The following is a 21,004-nucleotide window of genomic DNA, read 5'->3' on the forward strand; positions in this document are numbered from 1 at the left end:
TAGATAACCTGTAAATTTCCCTTCTAAACCAAGCCATAATTCTATGACTTAATTTAGGCATGCTGGTCTCCCAGTTGAAGGGCAGGTAAACATAATACAGCTTCTTACACGGCCATCATGATTTTGTCAAGCAGAAGTCTTTACTAGCCACAGATCATGATGGCTGCCCTCTGCAGCTGACAACTCAGAAGCGATAACACCTGTCCAGGACACAAGGGCTAAGGCACTTAAAAGCTCATGATTTAAACAAATGCAAAGAAGGGATGACTGAAATAGCTTTGTAGGCTGCTCTGATAGACAACTGGGGCATTGCAGCTAACAACAGCATCAGACCAGCTTAAAAATTAAGCAGGGAAATAGACTGGCTCATGCAATAAGAGTACTTATAAGCTCCTTAATACGTAGTTCTCACAGAACAACTGGTCCTTGCCTTGAATCCTCCCCTTGGCATGTTGGCTGCTCCCTTCCTTAGCCAAGCTGATTCCTGTCCAAGGGGCATCTCAAGGTAAACCTCTCTCATTTGACCTAAACAGGCCAAGCCTTTTGGCAATGACAGTGCTCAAGGTTTCCAAGAGTTACAGCATTGGACGTGGTACAGTCAGGAATATGCAGATATGACATTCTGGGGGGGTTCATCACCTTGGTATTGCCTAACAACTTGGATTTTCCAGGTAGGTTATCAACTTAACATCTACCATGCTGCCATTTCACAAAGACCACAGATTTAGGAAGGACATTATGTAGAGGTTAATGCCTGTCTTATTTACAGTAATAGTTTAATTTTGTATTTTTTATTCAGGATGTCATTACAAAATAAGCTAATTCACTATTTGAATTGACAAGATGTAGACACCTGTCAAGGAACTGCTTTACGAGCAGTCTCATTATCAGAGCTAAAACACAAAACTGCAGCCCCAAAGTCTACTGTGAACTGGCACAACAAAACAGAGCTCCCAGAACTCCAGTACTTTAGAAATGGAGTGTCAGGATTTAAGTTCAAAAGCCAACTACTGTGCTTGCTGCAAGTACCTTTTAATGAAATCAAAGATCAAGACTCTTTTTCCAAAAAGAGGATAACTATGAAAGCATGGGCTGTTTTTCCCAGAGAACTCACCCAGCCTGGAAAGATGGTGCTCCATCCTGCTGGCCAGGTGCATCCACATGGCAGACTGCAAAGTGCTGGGTGATTTCCTGCATATCCTCAAAGTTGAAGAGAGGATTGAAGCAAGTTTTATCTTGGGAAGGAAAAGAAAATATGAAATAATTATGCTGAAGGAAATACTAAGTTTTCAGCTATAAAAATAATTTATTCACCTATCCTGCAGGTTAATGAAAAGTTGAATCGATCAGGTCAGCTAAGGTTTGTCCAAGTTATTTTTGTACCTACTAGAAGTATTTGCTTGGTACACCTAATTCCTCAAAAAAATATTCTTTATGCAAACTTAAAATACTAACAAAATGTAGCCAAGGGTATTCATCCCAGGTTTTGTCTTAGATTAAATTATCAATTTCCTTGTCCTTTTAATTTTTTTAAAATTGTGTCAAAACAAATGGAGAAAAAAGAATATTCAAGGATAAGATTGTGGCTTGACCTTTTGCCCAAATATTAGAAGTTAAACATTATGTGATCAGATGCTGCAGACAGCTCAAGACAAAAATCATCCTTCTGGGACACTCAGTGCTGTAGGCTCCAAGTTTTGAGGTGATCTTATGAAGAAATATTCATGCGGGGAAAGCATTAGGATATTTTCCTTCTGGTGTGGAAAGCACCATCTTTGAGATGCCTAGAAAATGGTTCAATATTCTGTGTGTGTTTCTGAATGTCCTCACACAATATATATGCAAAATATCTTGGCAGAATATAAAATGCTTTTAGCTCAAATCAGCTTTAGGAGAATATGCAAGTCCAGGAAAACTTTGTAACTCTGGAAAGAAAAAGCTCTAATTCAAAGTTAAGTTCCAGATTTTCTCTGCCCTGATTCACTGAAAATCAAAACTAAAGACAATTCCACAAAACACAGGCAAGAAAGCAGATTTTTTTGTCTTACTAATAATATTCACCCCCTTGCAATAGCCAGACTTTCAAGATCTGCAGGTGTTTTTAAATATTGATAGCTGATTAAGAAACAGTGAATTGTGTGCAACAAGTATGTCTGACAAAAGATCAAACTAGACCAGGTCTGGATATTAGCTCATTATATGACAGATGAGATAAAAGGCTGGCTAAGGACACAAAGCCAGCACTCATTTCATACTGACTTGACATATAATGCATATAAATCCAAGCAGCACGAGACTGCTTATCAGACAGGACCCAAAGCCCCAGCAGGGTTGTTTTTTCAGTCCTGCTGGTAATATACCATCAGCTTCCTCTTAAGATTTTTTTGCAGCATTCATACACAGTTGCTATGAACTACCAGAGATCTTTTGCCCCTTTAACTGAAACATTCCAATTATTTACTGCACAAGGATTAAAAAAAAAAAAAAAAAATCTGAGAATTACACTTGCTGTGAGAGTTAGGTGCCATTAACAGCTTCCAATGCACACAAACAAACAAGGACCTGGGAAGGGTTTCCTAGCCACTGCTGCTTTCTCACCTCTGATTATGGCAGTGCTGTCACAGAACCTGTGCTGGTAATTAAAGCTTACTTACGGTTCAGCCCGATGTCGTGGTAGGTGAGGATGGCCGGGCGGTTCCCCCTGGGAGTGCCACACATGGTGACACGGACTGAGCCGTGCACGGTCTCCACATCTTGCTCCTGGGAGAGAACAGGAAGACTGTCAGGGATTGTCCAAGTGCTCCACAGCTGCTGCAGCAGACCCTGATCGACCACAAGCACAGGTCCTGCCCCATCCCAGGATATGCTCTGCAATCCTATGCTAACACCCCCTGTTCTCCCCCATGGTGGGGGCTCTGTGATAACATTTTACATTTGACTGTCACCTACTCCAGCCCACATACAACTACAGAAACACTCAAGCTGCTAGCTCTAACCACATGCTGAGGGAATAGTTAAACACTTTAACCACATTAAAAGGCAGGATAAGAAAACATAAAGAAAGCAGTTTGTTGTAGTGACACCTGAAATAACAGGAGCTTACAACTCTGACTCTCAACCTTTGCAAAAGCACAAGTCACCAAGATAAAATATTTCTGATTTCTAGGAAATGAACTCTAGCTGAGCAAATAACCACTATTCCCCAAAGAAAGCAGCATTAAGTAGCTTGTACTTGCTTATTTGCCATAAAGATTTATTATACTGTGAAGCCTTGTGATGGCAGTAGCCTTCCCCAATAAAAGTGACAGCCACGTGTTTGTTTCTTGGCTTGTGATGTTCAGACCTGAGCATAAACCTAACTGTCTGAAGTTTGCTAATAGAACAAAATAACCATGACATTATTGTGGTGCTTATCAGAAAAACAACATTAAGAAGTAAACCACTATTATTTGGGATAACAGGAGTTTATACTACTTATTGATCTTAAAGCCAAGGACACCATTGTTAACAAACCAAAGTCCCCCTGAGCACCATCTTCTGGATCTCTAAGTTCGATGTGACTTACACAAAAGATGGAAAAGTTTTTGTTTCTTTTGCACTTGAACTTCAGATGAATATAAACAATTTGGTATTTTGCCAATGTGTATAAAGGGAATCACAAACTCACAGTTCTTTCTGACACTTTTTTACAGTACAGTTACACTCACATAACAATCAAAGAATTATATAGGTAGCAGCCAGTCTTTGCATCTCACCAGAATCCTTTATTTACTGCACAGGACACAGATATGATCCATGTCATTCACCACTGCCTGCTGCTGCAGGGCTTGCTTGACTTGTTCCAGGCAGTAACACCCAGAGGCAAAATCCAAGTTAAATTCAAATCTATTAAAATTATGCTGTAGAAATCAGAGGTGTACAGCCTCTGCAAAAACCTTTTTAAAAAACCTCTTCCAATATCTCAGGTAATAATTCAATCTAAATCTCAGCTCCTTAATTTGATACAAGGAATGCACTGCAAATTTTGTTGAAAATAAGGATTCTAGGCAACACCATTCTACATTTAATCTAATTTCTTTTTAATTACACAATTACATCAATTTTAAGTTACAACTGAAGCACTGAATCAAGATCTAAGCCCCTTGTACATGGGGAGAGATGAGCATTGCTGCTCTCTGAACTATACTCCATCAAAACTCTAGTTTTCAGCTTTTATATCTCCTTATAGACTCATTCCTCTGCATACTCACTGCATTACTTATCAAGTAAGCTGTATCTTCCACATCCAGGACCATCCTTAGGCAAAACAGGGTGGCAAATCCAGCAAGTCAAACAGAGGACGGGTGGCAGGTTTTTACTTTGTCCCAGCATGGAACTGGGTTATATAGACAAGCTGCTCTCCTACATAGGCTTATGACTCCCATAATGCCAGCTGGGGAAACCAAAACAGACTAATTCATGAGGATGTCATTCTTAAATAGGATTTGAGCCAGGTTTGATCAGGGGAAGAACATACTCAACAGAGGTCAGACATCAAAGATGAACTAAGTCCCTGCCACACAACATAAAAGCGCCAAATTTCAAACCTGGGAATTAGCAGAGTCTTTCCTGTTGCTGTTTCCACCAAGTTTGGAGAAGTTTAGCTTCATTTTGCATTTTGTCATCTGAAATGCTGGAACACCCCAAACTTATGCTAAATTAAATCAGAATTGAGTTCTTTCCTAAAAGCCAGGGTTAAAGTTTCCAGTAAACACAAAAGACTAAAAAATTAGTGTAAGTCACAATGATTCTGAACAACAAAACCAAGGCTTTTAAAATGTTTGATATCTAGTATTTTCCAAAGTAGATAAGCAACATTTAGTTTAAAGGATTCCTACATCAGCACATGAGTGCCACCAAGTTCAGTTTTTTACAGAAAATATGGGATTGTATGGTATACATTGGGTATGTCATTAACATCCCTTCCAACCCAAGCCTTTCTACAATTATATTTTAATAGTGTATGTTAAAGATCATCTAATTCCAACCTCCTGCTGTGGGCAGGCATGCCACCCATTAAATCAGATTGCTCAAGGCCCCAATAACATTCTACATCATTAATATATATTTGGGTATTATCATTATACAATACTCCTGAAGAGATTTTCAGTGCCAGTACAATTTCAGCAATTAATAACAGCTGAAATTAATAATGATGGCAATTAATATTTTCCACATTCTACTCTCTTACACTTAGCTAATTTAAAAAAATAATAATTTGGCAATCTCAACACAGTAATGAGAGTAAGCATTTTTGTGTAACATAATTCCTGCTGAGTGTAGAATATTGAAATTATTTTCTCCTCAGTTAGAGACTAATAGGCATTTCATATAATCAGATTTGTATTGCTAGAGCCTTCCGGTAACAACAGTGAAAATCCAGAACCTGTTTTCTTTGCAGGAAGCACCTTCAAGATTCAGGATCTTCCTCCTTCATGCATGAAAGAAAAAGTCTGTTCATGGTAGATAAAACCAAACCCTTGAACCTTCACATCCCACTGACCACCACAGCTAATTCTTCCAGAACTGGAAACCTGAGTCTAGTTCAACCTCAGTGTCAACTAAAAATAGTTCAGAGACAACAGGTGATCATGCTCCCAAACAACTGGCATAACACAGTCAGTTTAACAATTGGCTCAATTCCTCATTAGCATCACAGTGAGACTCCCTTAATTCAAAAGGGTTGTGCTATTTTCCCGTAGCATGAATTCTTAACAGGAAATACACATAAGGGTCTAAAAAAACAACCAATTCAAACCAGTTTGTTTGGTGACATCAAACCAACAACTTCACATCCCTATTGATCCTATTAAAGATCAAGAGATTTGTCTACGTGATGTAGGGATGGATGTTTTCAAAACGCAGAGCACTGAAAACAGATGGCAGCACATCCCAATCAACATCAACATTATAGTAAGAGGCTCTTCACCAACTGATTTGTATTAAAACACTATCTTGGAAAAAAAAATCCAAGGTACACTAATCCGATAGAAGGATAAAGACAAACACACCATCTGTTCACATCTCTCACTTTAACAGAGGTGCAGTCTTATATTAGTGCACTAAACACAAACATAAAAATACTTCCAACACATGCAATTTAAGGGAGGCTGTCTCAGTTTGAAGGAGCTGGTACATTCTAAAATAGATTTTATTTTTGCTTCAAGTGACCTTTTTATTTTTTCATGAGGTTAGAAAGGGAAGACAATTTGTTATCACACAGGAGGGCTCATTTATTCCTTCCTGTCTCAACCCTGGCTAAGGAAGATATGGATTAAAAAAACATGTTTATGAACAAGTTGTTTTCTGAAGTACGAAATATGCAACCAAAATATCTCAGATATCTAAAAAGGAAAACTGCACATGCACACTGCACATTTTGCTAAATATTTCATATTTTATATTTTAAGTAAAATACTGCATTCCATCACAATTATTTTAAAGCTTTCAAATATACTTAATCCTAAATTACAATCTCATGCTTTTATTTTAATTCATAACATTATGACTGTTAAATACAACTCCCTTCTTTTGCCTTAGGACTGAGGAAAAAGCTTTGGAGCTTTGAAAGATTTAAATAGCTTTTAAATTGCTAGGAGACTGTATATTTTAAATTCATATTACTTAAGAACTTTACTGTAGTAACACCTGCATAGGCTATTTTTTCACTTCTCTTTTTCAATTTGCTGCAGATTGAAAAATATTTGAGCTTTTAATGTGGTATTTCAATGTCAAGTTTCAAACCCCCTTTGCCCTGAAGTTGTTTAGCATTTTCTCCCTAATTTTTTCTACTCTAAAATAGAATTACAATTCATACGCTTGTTTTTTCCTAAAACCCCAATGCCTACATTTCCATTTATTTTTCTTTTTTTATTTGTTAACATTTCTATTCTAAACTAGCAATATTAAGAAAAAAGTTCCCCAAATCAGGCTGGGAGTCAGGTACATTAGCAAGGATGATGACTTCAGATGTAAATGTAAGTGACCCTGCTAAGGTGGAAGCCAAAAATAAAAACTTTGGTGCAGGAACTGACGCAGATTATTGTGATAGCTCTGCCCAGGGATTCTTCCTAGTCTCATTAGCACGGGGTCACCCTGCTCTGCCAAGTACAAAACCACAGCCACCCCCATCCCTTTCCTTCAGTGTCCCAAAAGGATGAGGAAATCCACACAGCAGACTGCAATGCCCCAAACCACGTCCACCGGTGCCAGTGGGAATCCCACCCCCTTCTGCCACGTGCACCAGCTGATTCATCTCCCCTTGCAGGGCAGCTCTTCCCTTCTCCCCAGGCAGGCAGGAGGAAGGAGGAACTAAAGCAGAAGCAGATCTTGCATACCTATAGATACGAACGGCCACGAGCCATGGATTGCAAGGGACAAACTCATCTCTGCCACCTACAGCTGCCACACAGCTCTAAGTTTTGCTGAGTTTCTGAGCAAGCAGAGTCCTGATGGACTGAAACACAGAGCTGGGAGAATACACACAGTGATGAGGAGCCAGGTCTCCACTGGCTCCAATGCTACCGAGCTAGAGCATACACAAATACACCAAACTGGAAATACAGCTAAAATGTGCTTGGCGTGAAGACAACAAAGCCACACAGGCCAGAGTGCCCTGCACCGGTTTATCATCAATTATGCTAAAACAGGTTTGGCCAGGAACACTCTCCCTCTTGAGACACAAGGGACCTTTACTTCAATTTTCAGGTAGGTGCCACAGACAGACATAGTAACAGACAAATTGCTGACTAGAAGTTGTTCAGAGCTGTCAGGTCTTTCATCTCTGGTCTTGGCCATCCCTTGGTAACTTCACAAAGACTTTCCCCCAGAGAATAACTATAGACATGTCTTGCAACACGTGCTTTCAGAAGAGCAATACCCCACTATACAGTGGCTTACTTTAAAAATGGAAAGCTATGTTTAACTCCAGTCTGTCTAAAACTGCATGTGAAGTAAGAATCTATTTTTTGGTAAACCTGAGTAACTATGTAAAATTTAGTCTTGGAAGGAAAACACCTCACAGACAGCTCTTTTTACTGTTCGGGGCAGAAACAAAGTCATTAAGTGAACACTGCTTAACTTGTTCCCAGAATGATGGACCAAGTTGCAGTGGCTTTGGTGGACACCCATACCCATACACAGGCATTAAATAAGCAGCTCCATCCTGCCAAGCACCAATACCTTCCTTCCCTGGCCAAGCCCATCCTCTTCCCAAGTGGTTCATGGGAGAGGTTGCTCAGTAAGAGCACACTTCAGCTTCAGTCTCAGTCCTGGAGTGACCTGGGTGCCCTAGGGCCACACATGAACTTCTCTAATGAACCAAGCAATCACACCTCTCATAGCAGCTCCAAACCACTTTTTCCACAAATCAACAAAAAAAGAACTTAAAGAAAAATAGGGAGGGCACTTGTGGCTTTGAGGACCAAAGCTAAGCCTCCTTTACAGTCACAGTTCTTAACAAAATGCATTGAGACTCTTCCACATTTTTTCTTTCTGAACTAGAACAACCAAAGATTAAACTCTTTACAAAGATAGATCATTAAAAAAAGTAAGAGCTGGCAGAACAGAGCTAAATGACAAGAACCACTGCTCTGGATTAGTGACAGTTAATCCAAAACACGGAGAAAAGAAAAGCAAAAAGGCTTAGCGAATTTGATCTTGCAAGTTTAAAAAAAATCTATATATACACACATGGTTTACAAACCAAGCAATTTATTCTAAGAATAGAAATGAAATATGGGTCAATTCTGGATTCTTAATCAAAATACCGCAGTATTCCTGTTAGCAGACTTAATCTGGGATTCAGTTTATTTAGACCAAGTGATCAATCTGGACCCAAACAGAAAGCTTCTCCCACGCTGTGCACAGTCCTGCAAGAAGCTGCATGGTGACAACTTTAACTTATATTTATCAAGATTTTAGGTACTGGATTTCATTAGAAAAGATGAGGGGGAAGATGCAGGATTAGTGTAAACTACAGTTTTGCTATAGAAGTAAGAACCATTGAAAGATGAAAAAAATGTCCAAGATAGCTGTCTCCCTTGGTTTCCAAGGAAAACTGAATTTGTGCTGTATTTTTTAAGCAATTGGCACAACATTGAATAAAAATACAGACAGGTGCTAATAAAGTACAACATGCAGTAAAGTAGAGAAGGGTTATTTTCTTGAAGGACTTGAACAGAGGCTAGAACAATTTAATAGCTTTCCTTATTCCTTCAGAGTTTGCCTCCATTTCTACACCCCCTGATAAAAATTAGACACCCAGTGAGCCTCTTTTCCCAACACATACTCCTTGTCCTCAGCAGTGGGAAAACACCACTCACACTGCTTGTCAAGGCAGGTATACCCTCCCTGCTCTCCATCCCACTTCAATCCAGCCTGACTCCTGCAACCATGCAATTCCTTAATCTCAGCTAAGAACCAGCAAGGACAAACTTCTCTGTCAAAAGCCCAAATAACAATAAAATTAGAGGATCCAGGAGAGTTACCAAGTCATTTCTCAAAAGCATGACACTCAGGGAAATTGAAGGGCCATTATGTGACCTAGTGGTGTGCTATGAACTTGTATGTTCTGACTTTAAATAAAAATACAGAGACACCATCACTCCTATTACTGACAAAATTTATTGCTTAGCACCTTCCACCACTCCACAGGCCTCACGAATATTTTGGAAAATTTCAACAGCATAACGGGATGCGCCCAGAGGAACATTTCCTCCGAGGAAATGCATGCACATTGCTAATGAAAGCAAATTAACAGGGGAAAGTGTGTGTCCATGTGGGAGGGGAATATATTGTTTTCACTACCACTGCCAAAGATTCTCATTCTCTTAGCAGGAATAGAACTGCTTGCAAACCAGCCACCTCCTTTGACTAAAACTTTCTCAGTTCCAGTCTGAAAAGGCCCCCCGTGGTCCCCTTCACATCGCTACAGCACAGCCCCATTCAGACCCCTCTCCCACAGTAACAACATTCCTGGCAAGCAGGCAGTCCCTTCTGGTCACATCTTGCTGTGTTCTCAAATGTCAATTCAATCTCCCCTCTTGCAAAAAGGAAAAAAAAAAAAAAAAAAAAAAAAAAAAAAAAAAAAAAAAAAAAAAAAATAGCTTTACTTGCCTGAACATCGAAGTCTGGAAGGAGGCGAGTTATAGCCTGTGAAGAAATTTGAAAGCATTAATGGAAATAACTTGCAGCTACAGGAATCTATGCTTGGATATGTGTTCTAGCCCACCAGTTCTGTAGCTGAGAGCTCTCTCTGTCCATTCAATAAAAGCTCTTCTGATGAGCATAAAATTCACCCAAGAGCTTTTAAACCCACTAATCTTCATGGAGAAATGAAAGCAGTAAAATACTAGATTACAGACAGCAAAATGAAGGACAAAAGCTGGTGCATCCTCAGTTATTGTTAAATCTCTGAGCAATACACTCAAAAGGAGCAGTAAAACACTGAACTTTTCTGCATCGCTTATTGTAGCAATGGGACAGCCAACAGCCTCAGTCCTGCCTGGGATGGGAAGTCTTTGTTCAAGAATGCATTGAACACTTGCAACTCAGTTAAGCAGTCATTACTGGAGCATGGTTACATGATGTGGAAGGTGGAAAGGGTCTTATTCCAACCCAACTTAGTCTTTGCAGTGTTTGGGAGGCTGGATGGACACGGAGAGGTCCATTCCAACCTGTCAGATGCTATAGCTGCTAGTGACAAGCTCCTGCACCAGCCAAGGATCTCCACTAGGAAAGGAGTTAGGTGACAACCTCCCCACCTCCAGGAGTCTACAAGGCTTATAGCTTCAAAGTGTCTTGTAGTTACCTCCTTTTGTTAAGGGACAAGAAAGAAATCAAACTCTTATTTCCACTGCAGGGCTGAAAATAGAGGGAAGAGCAGCCAAGCAAACATTTTATGCTGCCAAGTGCAAAAGAGGCCAAAGCTTGAAAAATAATATTGAGATAAAAAGGAAAGCTTAGAATCCTGGCAAGGAGGTCACTCAGCCTCAGAAACCCAGGTAAATTAAGGACAGATGTCAGAAGCACTATAGCTGCTTTCTTAGGCAATACCATCTCAGATGGGGGACCCTCAAAGCACTGCAGTACAACCTGTAGTTCTCACAGCTGTAACTTTTAGGCAACTTGGCAAAGTCTTGGACATGCAAACAACTACTTATTTCTGACTGAGCAGAAATAATTTTACACAGCCTTAGCTTTAGACAATATGCCGTGTTTTAATCTTGCTATACTGTTGGTTTTATGACCTTTTAAACACAGCATTTCAGCCACTGTTGTCCCAGTGGGACCCAGAACTGAAGGGAATAAGTAAATGTGGCATCTGTACCAACAGCATATGAAATAAGGCTGATCATTGCTCAGGAGCAAAGACTTGGCTGTAGCAGAAACTCAAGCACAACAAGCCAGGTCTCAACTCCAGAGTGCATCACCCAATAAGCCACTCAAAACCAGCTCCACTGTCCATCTTAATATGGACTGACCATCCTTCAGGGCAACCCTTTCCACTTTCTCAAAATACACTAACTTCCTTCATCTATATTAAAATGGCCACAGAGGAAATCAAACTCTATCCTAGTTTGCCCCATGCAAACAAAATTTAAGGCAACATCATGAACAAAAGCATACAGGGATCATTGTCAAGATTCCAACTTTTGATCTATGTGCTACAGAAATCCAGGAAGTTAATCAGTATTTTAAGATATTTCTGAACTTTATAGCAAAGATATTTCAGTACCAACAAGACTTCTGCTTAGAATCTCCTTTGCTTTGGTAATACTGAACAATATGGGCATTAAAAATGGGTCTTAGTCTCCGAAAAGTTGGAGTGCTGCATTCAGTGGTGGCCAAACAAGCTCTGCTTTCATGCAATGGCCTTGGCAAAGGAGCTGTGTTTAAAGTTTCTCTATCCATTTCACTGCAATCACAAGTGGAAATTATTTTCTGAAGTGTTTACATGAAAGAGAGAGGGAATAAAAAAGGCCATAGCAGACAGAGCAATGAATTCTAGTGTGTAAGACCAGGAAAAAACTCAACGCATATATATACATAATTGTCAAGAAATAATGTCATTGGGAACAGGAGAAAAATCTTAGTTTTGTTTCAAGGAAACGTTGACATTTTTTTTACATATTACAGTGAATTTTTTGCCATGAACATACCAAAACAGAGTATGGCTACCACTGAAGAGTCAGATAGACACTGAATCCAGATTTTGTTGATACGTTTTTGAAAAAAAATGGTGCAATAAGGGGTGAAAAGTAGTGTAACAAGGCTCATAAAAAGAAAAGCTGGGATGTTTCTATACTGCAACTCCAATGACTGCACCAGGCTGTGGGTTGTACACACCCAGCCAGCTGTAACTCATGGCTCAGTGCACTCAGAGGGGACTCAGCCCTATGTCTGGAGTCAGCTATGCCCAAAGGAGATGTAAAGTCTCTCTCCATGAGAGGCAGCTGACAGAGCAAAGTCTATGTTGAGAAGTCTGTAGCTATAGAGGGATGTACATGAGATTGCCCAATTGGCATCATTTGATACAGTTAAAGGCATCCAGAGCTGTCATTATTCAGAGAAGAAAAAATGTCACCGTCATATTAAAAGCACAAAACCAAACAACAAGAACAAATAATTAAGGCTCAGTTTTGCATTATCAAAAAAAACAACCCAAAAAACTATTCTTAGTCCATCTTCAGTTTCTTGTTTCTTCCATACAATATATTTAAAATAATCTAATATTATGTGCAGTTCCAACAGCAGTCCTGACAGAAAACACATAAGCTCTAAAATGCTTTAAAATAATTACCTCCTCCTTCTCCACCAGAGGTTTCACCTCTGCAAGGTGAGCATCCTGGAACTCTGTTGACATGGTCAGTAGCTGATATCTGCAAAGAGGAAAAGAGATTTGTTCTCAGCTTGCATCAAAGATTAAATACAGGAACAAGTAAGGATCCTGCTCCACCCAGCCCCCACAGTGACCCACTCTTTCAGGTTATAGTTTAAAAGACCTCTGCAAGAAGGTTATAAAATCTCTTGTAAAATGCCTCCCTGGTTTATTTATATACACACTCCTGCACAATACAAGATTAAAGAAATATTAAGACTGCAAGATCAAACAGATGTTTGGCAGCTTCAAAGCAGAGAATGCAGAAGGAAACAGGGCAGGGACCAGTGGAGAGAACCATGAAAACTATCATCACACAGGTGAAAGAAGGCATAACCAAATCTACACAACTAACTCCTGAAGTTTGCTTGAATATTTGTTTCCGAAAACATTTTTTTTTTTCCCCTCAGTGTATGCAAGGATCCCTCACTATCCCCCAGATTTTTACAGTGAGAAAACTGAACTGGACACATATTAGCATCATTAGATTGTCAGATTGATGTGCTCCATTCTTCAGGACAGCTAAAAATCAGATACTTCTTTAAGTGGACACCAACAAGGTTCATGCAATAATATTTTCGAAACTGTCAAAGGAAGGAACAAGATTGCTGTATCCTGCTCTAGGACAGGACTGGCATTGTGATGTCCAGCCCTCAGCTGCAGGAAGCTTAACTGGTAACACAGACACAGCCAAACCCCAGGAGAGGTGACTGCCAAGACGAACAGTCAGAGGTCATGGCTCAGGTGCAGTGCACCTTCTGCGGTGGACCAACAGCATCTCAGTTCAGCAACCACATCAGCCCAGACAGGGAGTCGAGAACAGCATCTTTTCATTCTCATGACAAAGATAAGGCACCAGAGCCCAAGGGCTGTTCCCTATGAAGCTGTAATGAATTACTAGAAACAGCTCTTGAAAGATAGTAGGACTGTTGTAGCAGCAGGATGACAAATACAGAAGTCAATGTATTTATTACATATCCTTTAGCCTGCTGGAGAAATGCATATCATGTGGGGTTTGGGCATCTTTAATAAATTTCCAATTTTGTCCATCAGCAATACACAATTATAAAACAAATTAAATATTTACTTTTTAAGAAAAGTTTAGAACTATCTCCAGTAAAGCATATGAGTAAGTGTATTCAAAGCAAGACAAGAGGCTGAAACACATTTAGGAATTATTGACTAAGTATAACTGAACATATTTTAATGATCTTCTGAAGATAAACATAGAACTACAGAACAGAATTTACATCGATTCTTTAAACCATGATTTCCCATCTCCTGACTTAAATCTGATTTAAGCCCATCACACTGTCTACATAAGTGACTTGATGGCACAGGAAGGGCTGTGAAGCCCACAGGAGCATCCAGGCAGTGGCAGCAGCATTATTTTTTCACTCTGCCCCATGGGTTAACTCGATGCATTTGTCCCTGGGCAAAGATGCTCTGGCGACAGTAGGACGGCTGGATGCTGCAGAAAGCTATGAAGGGACACACTCAGACTAGAAGAGTTAATGCTGGAAAAACATGGGTGTCCATGCACATGGAAATAGCTTTGGGTTTAAGGAACCCTTCTTGCTAGCTATGCAACTGGAGAGATTTTTGGTAAAAATTAGACTGGGGATTTTAAATTTAGAGAAACCTTTCATTAATATTTTACACCACCAGTTGAGGCATGAAGGCAGGACCAAAATTGATCCTGTTGCCAGTGCTTGGTAATCCAAATTTACAAGATGACATCAGAGGCACATAAAAAGTCAGGAGACTTAAGTGGCCCTGGTTCACCCTTTTCTCCAGGTTTTCCATTGTGTTTGGTTTGTTACAGATTTTAATCACAAAGAATAAGCACAAAAAAAATTTTCAAAATTTTGAGCAACTGCAACATTTTAGCAAACATTACATGCTTTTGGGATTACAGCCTTCTAGGTAGTCTGCCATTCTATACAGTGAGCCATTGTGCCTGGCAGAGAGGAAAAATAAATGCTGTTGTTATATTTGGAGGTTGAAATACTCATATGCAATTGAACCTAAGTCAAATGGCTTTTTTTTTTTTTTAATTCAGCTAGTTCTGTTAAGACAAGTACCTTAATATTGTACCTAATTCTGCAATAGGGACTAGAAGTGCAGGAGGTTTTTCTATGGTTTGCCCATAGGGGAGGATAGTAAGAAGCCAGGTCCCCTGCTGCAGTTTTCCAGTAAGAAGTGGTTCAGGGAACAAAGCCACAGCTACTGTTTGTGGAATAGAGATGTTTACATGGGGTACTTTCAGATTTTCAGGGACTCAGAGCATTGACTGCAAATGAGCAATAAAACTGTGCCAAAAAAGAACAAGATGGATGCTTTTTATAGCTTTAAAAAACAATCCTATTTCACAATAGTTCAAAGTTGTTGCTCTATGTTTCTGAAAGAACCAGCATTAGGAAGTGCTGACCAGCAGATTGCATGACTGCCACCAAGTCTGCTGAACAAAAGCCTTACCTACACCAAGTTCTCACTTTTGGAAAGATACCATATCTTGGAGCCACAATGTTTTCGAGCAGACATTTCCAAGCTCTGGGTTTTCCTTCTGTGCATCAGGAATACCTGAAACATTCCTACCAAGCAGGAACCTTGTGATAAGGTGGGATAACAACATGCTGTTTGTTCATAAGAGCTGTCAAACAAAGCCCTGCTGACAGCACTGTAAAAAACATCTTATTTTCCAAGGAGAAAGATGGGGAAGTGGCTTTGTACCACCCTTGTTCAGCACAAATTTTATACTTTCTAAATAGGTGCTTTGTGCTGCCCTCTGTTATGTGACAGGGCAGCTCAAAGCTAATGTATCTGCGTAACTCTCCTAAACAGATACCATACAAGCATTCCTTTATACACATTTCAAAGCACTTGCCTCACAGATGCCTTCCAAAGACAAAGTTCATTTATATCTGCAAGCAGTAGTGTAAAGTTGCCAACTTGGAGAAAAACAACTTTTTTTCACTCTGCTTGGCCAATTCAGCCTGCTGAGAGGTCCCAAATTCTCCTCTCCAGGAAAAACCACTTCCACCCAGCAGCCATCTACCATCCTGTACCCAGACACCTGTTGCAATTGCTGCTCAGAGGTTTGTTTTAAAAGTATTATACTGCTAAGAGAAAACCAAATGTTTAAGACACTTCTGCAGCTAGCAAAGTGCTTTAAAACTGATGGCATATCTACCTTTGCCAAGTAGTAGGAACAGCACCAGACTCCAGGAAGCAAGGAAGGTGTGGGGAAGGGTGAAGTCATCTGTGCAGTACTGTGTTGACTGATTTCATTCAGAGGCCTTTCTGTCCCCATTCCAGCCCAATCTCACTGCTCCAAAACCACTACAGGAATGGTCATTACCAAGGCTATTAACTCAGAAATCAGTATCAGGAGCCGGATTATTCTGATATTAAAGGTTCAGAATCTATCTCCCTTCCCTCTGTATCATTGCTGGGGGGACAATCATTGCTGCAGCCTTGTTTTGGTAGCAGAAGATACAAGATAAATGTGCAGCCTGGCTTGGCATAACAGAGATCCCAGCAAAGAGACTAAGAAGGCACCCATCAGGCCATCCTCAGACCCCAGCAATGTTGCAATCCTAAATACCAAACATTAGGTAATATGCATATATGTGACCAAATTCCTTTCAAGCACTGAAGAAAAACAAGTTCCAAGACCCCCATATCAAACTTCTTGTTTCTGAAGGCACATGTAGGGTTGTCCAAGCTTGTGCCATGGGGTGCATCATCAAGCACGATGGCCTCACACCCATGAAGGGCTGGGGGCACTGCTACCAGCTGTACAGGATTTCTCTGCCCTCACACCCAACTGGTTTTTGTTTCTGTGCTATGATAGAAAACAAAGAGCAACAAAAGGCTCCTGCCTGAGTGTTTCATAAAAAAGGCAATTTCCTCAAAACTGCTTTTTTTAAACACTGGCAACAGATTATTCTCCTTTTGAGTACTGATGCGTAGAAGGGTACCAGAGCATCTTGATGGCATTTTCATCTCTGCAGGCTGAGCAAGCAGGAGGGACAGCAACCACATTGCATATAGGATGAAATACTCATGAGCATCTAATGGTAAAGAGGGAAAGAGTTGTGGACACTGAGGGTTGCAGCTCCCAAGAACTGGTGTTCTCTTTGGAGAGAGAGGGACCACGTGAAACTTGTGCTCCAGGACTGCAGGTGGGAGGTGTTTTTAAGCCAGTGACATCACTCTGCACTTTGTCCCTTGAAAGCTACAGGTGTCTTCAGCACTGTCACCAAAGAAGGTAGGAAGGACAGGTGGCAGAGATTTTGTGTACCTGTAGCAGCTCCCAGAACAATTAAGCAAGGATGAGACAAGGATGGAGAGAGCTACAACGTCTCCAAAGCTCTGAAAAAGCTGATTGGTAATTATCCACATCAGTTCCAGGTCAGAAAAAAAAAACCAGGCAGCTCAGGCCTCTGACAGTGAAGGAAAGTTACTGTGATGCTCAAACAGCCTTTGAGCCTTCCACACAGTCAATTAGAGCTCCTCCAGTCACTAACAGTAAATGCTGTAAACTTGTCTGACTGGCCTAACAAACATGGTTACTGCAAACTGGAGAGCAGCTTGAAAAAAAAACTTGTGTCCACTAAGCAGAGACTAAACAGAGACAAAGGGACATCAAGACAAGGCAGTTCATAGCACCCATGTACAGTTATGGGCCATAATACATCTCTAAGTGCAGTTTACATTTCAGGTAGTTTGTAACAAAGTTGACAAATTCAATCTTCCTGTTTGTGAATCCAGTGATTCATTTGCAAGCATCCAAACAGTTCGTGCATAAGCATCTGCCCCCACACTGCCCTGTTTAAACTACTCTTTGTTACAGGCATTGGTATCACGAGGTCCTTTGTGTACAGTTACTGCTTTTCTCTGACATCGTTCCACACAATAAATCATGAAAGAGGTTTTGCAGCAGCTCCTCCCCTTTAAAAAAGGCAAATGACTTTTGACAGTTAAGTAGGATCTGAATAAACAATTTGAGCAGGAAGTTACAAAAGTTGAAGACGCTCAACTACCCGGGACACCTCAGGCTTCCTTAGCCTCCAGTTACACATTATCTCAATTTGGAACCAGAAGTTAATAACCTGAGGCAAAGGAAGTTTGAAAGCAGAATGTTTAAATAACCTGACGTTTCAAATGAGAAAAGGTCAGTAGTCAAAGCATAAAATCAAATATTATCAGGGAACTGAAACAGCTATGCTGCCTGGTGGTCTCCAGTTCATAGGTGTCCTGTGAGCCACAAACACCCAGCCCTCTTTAAGCATAGCACACTGCTGATACTCAACTTCATCACTTTTTTCTAACCATTTTACTTTTATTTTCTTTCAACACTTTGTGAGTTACTCCACCTGCACGTTTTCCTGAAGGCCCTAGTTGAAAATGAGAGCTGGCATCAAAAAAAAAAAACAAATGCAGATTGTTAGAATAATGTAGCATAACTGATTTTTTCAAAGCCAAAAAAATAAGAAGAGCTTAAAGTTTTAACCATTTTTAAGCTCACACTTATGCTATGTGTTAATCAATCTGATTAGGAAACCAAAACCTTTCAGCCAAGAACTCGAGCCCTGCGCCAAGTAACAGCCGGGTGAAGCCACACAGAGACAACTGCAGGGACAGAGGCAGCAGCTGACCCACCACAGAGGCACAGCTGGGGGGCCACAGCATCTCCCCCAGCCCGCCTGCCAGCAGCTGGGGCTCTCTGCTGCAGAGAGAGAGGAGATCTCCAGGCTCAGCTCCAGCCCACCTCCTCTGTCTTGTTCTCACTCCTGCCACTGGCTCCAGTGCCTGATGGACACAGCTCAGCTGTGGTCACTCTGGGATCAGACACAGCTTTGAAACTGCCAGTTCCTCAGACCAGGGGCTGGTCACTCTCCACACACACATGAACCATGCTGGCAGCTGCACATGGATAGTAGCACCAAAACACAGGGAGCTGGAAGCAGCCCTTCTGTCTACTCAGCAGATGTTGGGCAAGAAACTGTTGCAATACAGCTTGCACAACCTTCTCACTGCAGGATGCAATGAAGAATGTTCCTTAGAAAGCTTGGGGTCCTCCCATATCTCACAGGAGTAGAAGCTGGCTGTGGGAAGGGTTGGTGAGCTGGCCAAGGGACACCCCTGCTGTGTACCCCCTCCCAGTATAATGAGCAGCTATCTCTCCCTAGCTGGCAGGGAAATGCAAAGCTTTCAATGCCTTAGGGCTTTTTCCTATTTTAGCAATCCCTAATACTACCTACACTATAACATCGCAACTCCATGAGGCACAGATTACAAACCCTAATGAAGTTCTCCAAAATTCATGCTTCTTTAGCATTTGGCACCTGAAACTGCCTCAAGTCATACCTCTGTCACAAGCGGTTTTGTCCAATAATGCAGAGTAAGTGTTCAAGGCCAGGTTGGACGGAGCTTTGAGCAACCTGGCCTAGTGAAAGGAGGGTTGGAACTAGATGATCTTTAGAAAGACAGATTTGCCCATTCACACTGCCAGTGCTGTGCTTTAGCTTTAAAGGGCTCCAGGCTGTGGGTGGCAGCACTGCAGGGTGGAAAGGATGAAGAGCAATCAACTGCTTTCCTAGGCTTTGTTTCCTTACACCACCCCGGAGCCAACCTGTCTCCTTCCACTGCCCCAGCACCCTCCCCTCCATCCTCCCACTGACCATGCACAAAGGTCTGAAACACAGATTAAAGGTGATGCACTGATACAGGACCTGGCACCTGCTGGGCACTGGGGTGTTGGGCTGGGCTTTGGGGGCAGAGGAAACAACAGAGATGTTACAAGGGGGCAGAGATGGATTAGGCATTTCATAACATGGAAGAGATGGCTTCTGCCACAAAGATTATGTTCTAAACAGACAAGAAACAAGCTATTGTTCCTGCAGCTCACCAGTGTCAGGACAAGCTCCCTGCCCCCTCCTATTCTCAATCTGCCATGCTTTAATAGTCCATAGCTGCTGCTCAGCTGCAGCCGCTTCAACAAGTGGGTGGTTCTGTCAAAGTTAGAGGCAAAAACACCGAGATTATTCCAGAAGGGAGAGGCTCACGGTATACTCAGAGATGAGGAATGTTGTCTGGTTCTCTAGGTTGCACCCTTGCAAGTATATAGTGGATTCTTTTTATGTGTTTTGCATTTTCACATTGATGTTGCAATGATGAGGACTTGAGTTACAAAGCATCACAGCTAAGGTTGATGATGTTTCTTAATTTACATTTATTCATGAGGTCGTACTATATGGGTTTCAATTTCTGAGTACATAGAAGACTTGTTCTACCACCTATTAAAATTGCTTGGTCATTACTATTACAAGTTCTCTTTCTAAGCCCTGCCAAAATGTCTGGGCTGAAGTTTTCCATGATGAGTGCATGAAGGTTTTTATTTGTTTGTTGAGGAGAAAAGTATAATTTATGGATATTATTCTGTTCCCATGCATGGCCAGTTCCCTTTTCTAGGATGAACTTTAGCCTTCTAGAGCTTAATGTGAACTCAAACTTTGCACAAATGGCCATTGTGTTAAGAGACATCTTTCATTCTTCCCAAGCAAGTCCCTTTATAAAATTACCCAAATTTAAGCATTTTCACATGCTGAATTACTTGGGACTGCATCTGGGCAAAAGCCTTCCACTGCCTGCAAGCCTCAGCACCCAAAGATACAATATGATCTTCCCAAGGGCTGAGCACACAACCTGTACCACAACAGGTGGCACTGGTGAGGGGATGTCTAAACCAGAACCATCCAGTACCAGAATACTCCTTTCTTCTCAAAACAAGCCCTTCCAAAATCCTTCAAAGTGGGCAAAAGGCAATTCACCATCCTCAGCTGACTTATTTAAAAGCCTTACCCATCTACACTCCAGGTTAGTGCCTATTACAGGCAGAGAACTTTGTTATCATTTTCCAGGCTGTGTTTACAAGAGGGGTTGGAGTTCTACATGTTCAAGCTTTTATATAGCTTTGGGATTTTATATAAAACTTCATAAAATTCACAGTGTTTCACATGGAAAAAAAAAAGTGATGCTCTTGAACTGAATCATCTAGGAAAGATTAATATTAAAGGT

The 21,004-nt window shown here is 40.9% G+C and overlaps 1 protein-coding gene across 2 annotated transcripts in view; it reads right to left on the reverse strand.

Moving 5' to 3' along the window:
- NDRG1 (N-myc downstream regulated 1) overlaps window positions 1-21,004 on the reverse strand; it is a 39,917-nt gene that overhangs the window by 13,375 nt on the left and 5,538 nt on the right. The window contains exons 2-5 of one of the 2 annotated variants that reach the window (XM_032133860.1): window positions 12,842-12,920; window positions 10,156-10,191; window positions 2,655-2,760; window positions 1,115-1,235 (exon numbers count right to left, since the gene is read on the reverse strand). In XM_032133860.1, coding sequence (XP_031989751.1) covers window positions 1,115-1,235; window positions 2,655-2,760; window positions 10,156-10,191; window positions 12,842-12,920 — 342 coding nt within the window. Of the gene's footprint in view, window positions 1-1,114; window positions 1,236-2,654; window positions 2,761-4,250; window positions 4,366-10,155; window positions 10,192-12,841; window positions 12,921-21,004 lie in introns of those variants that run through there. The other variant, XM_032133870.1, reaches the window with a different exon arrangement.

Source organism: Corvus moneduloides, chromosome 1 (genome assembly GCF_009650955.1).
Source record: "Corvus moneduloides isolate bCorMon1 chromosome 1, bCorMon1.pri, whole genome shotgun sequence".
NCBI lineage: Eukaryota > Metazoa > Chordata > Aves > Passeriformes > Corvidae > Corvus > Corvus moneduloides.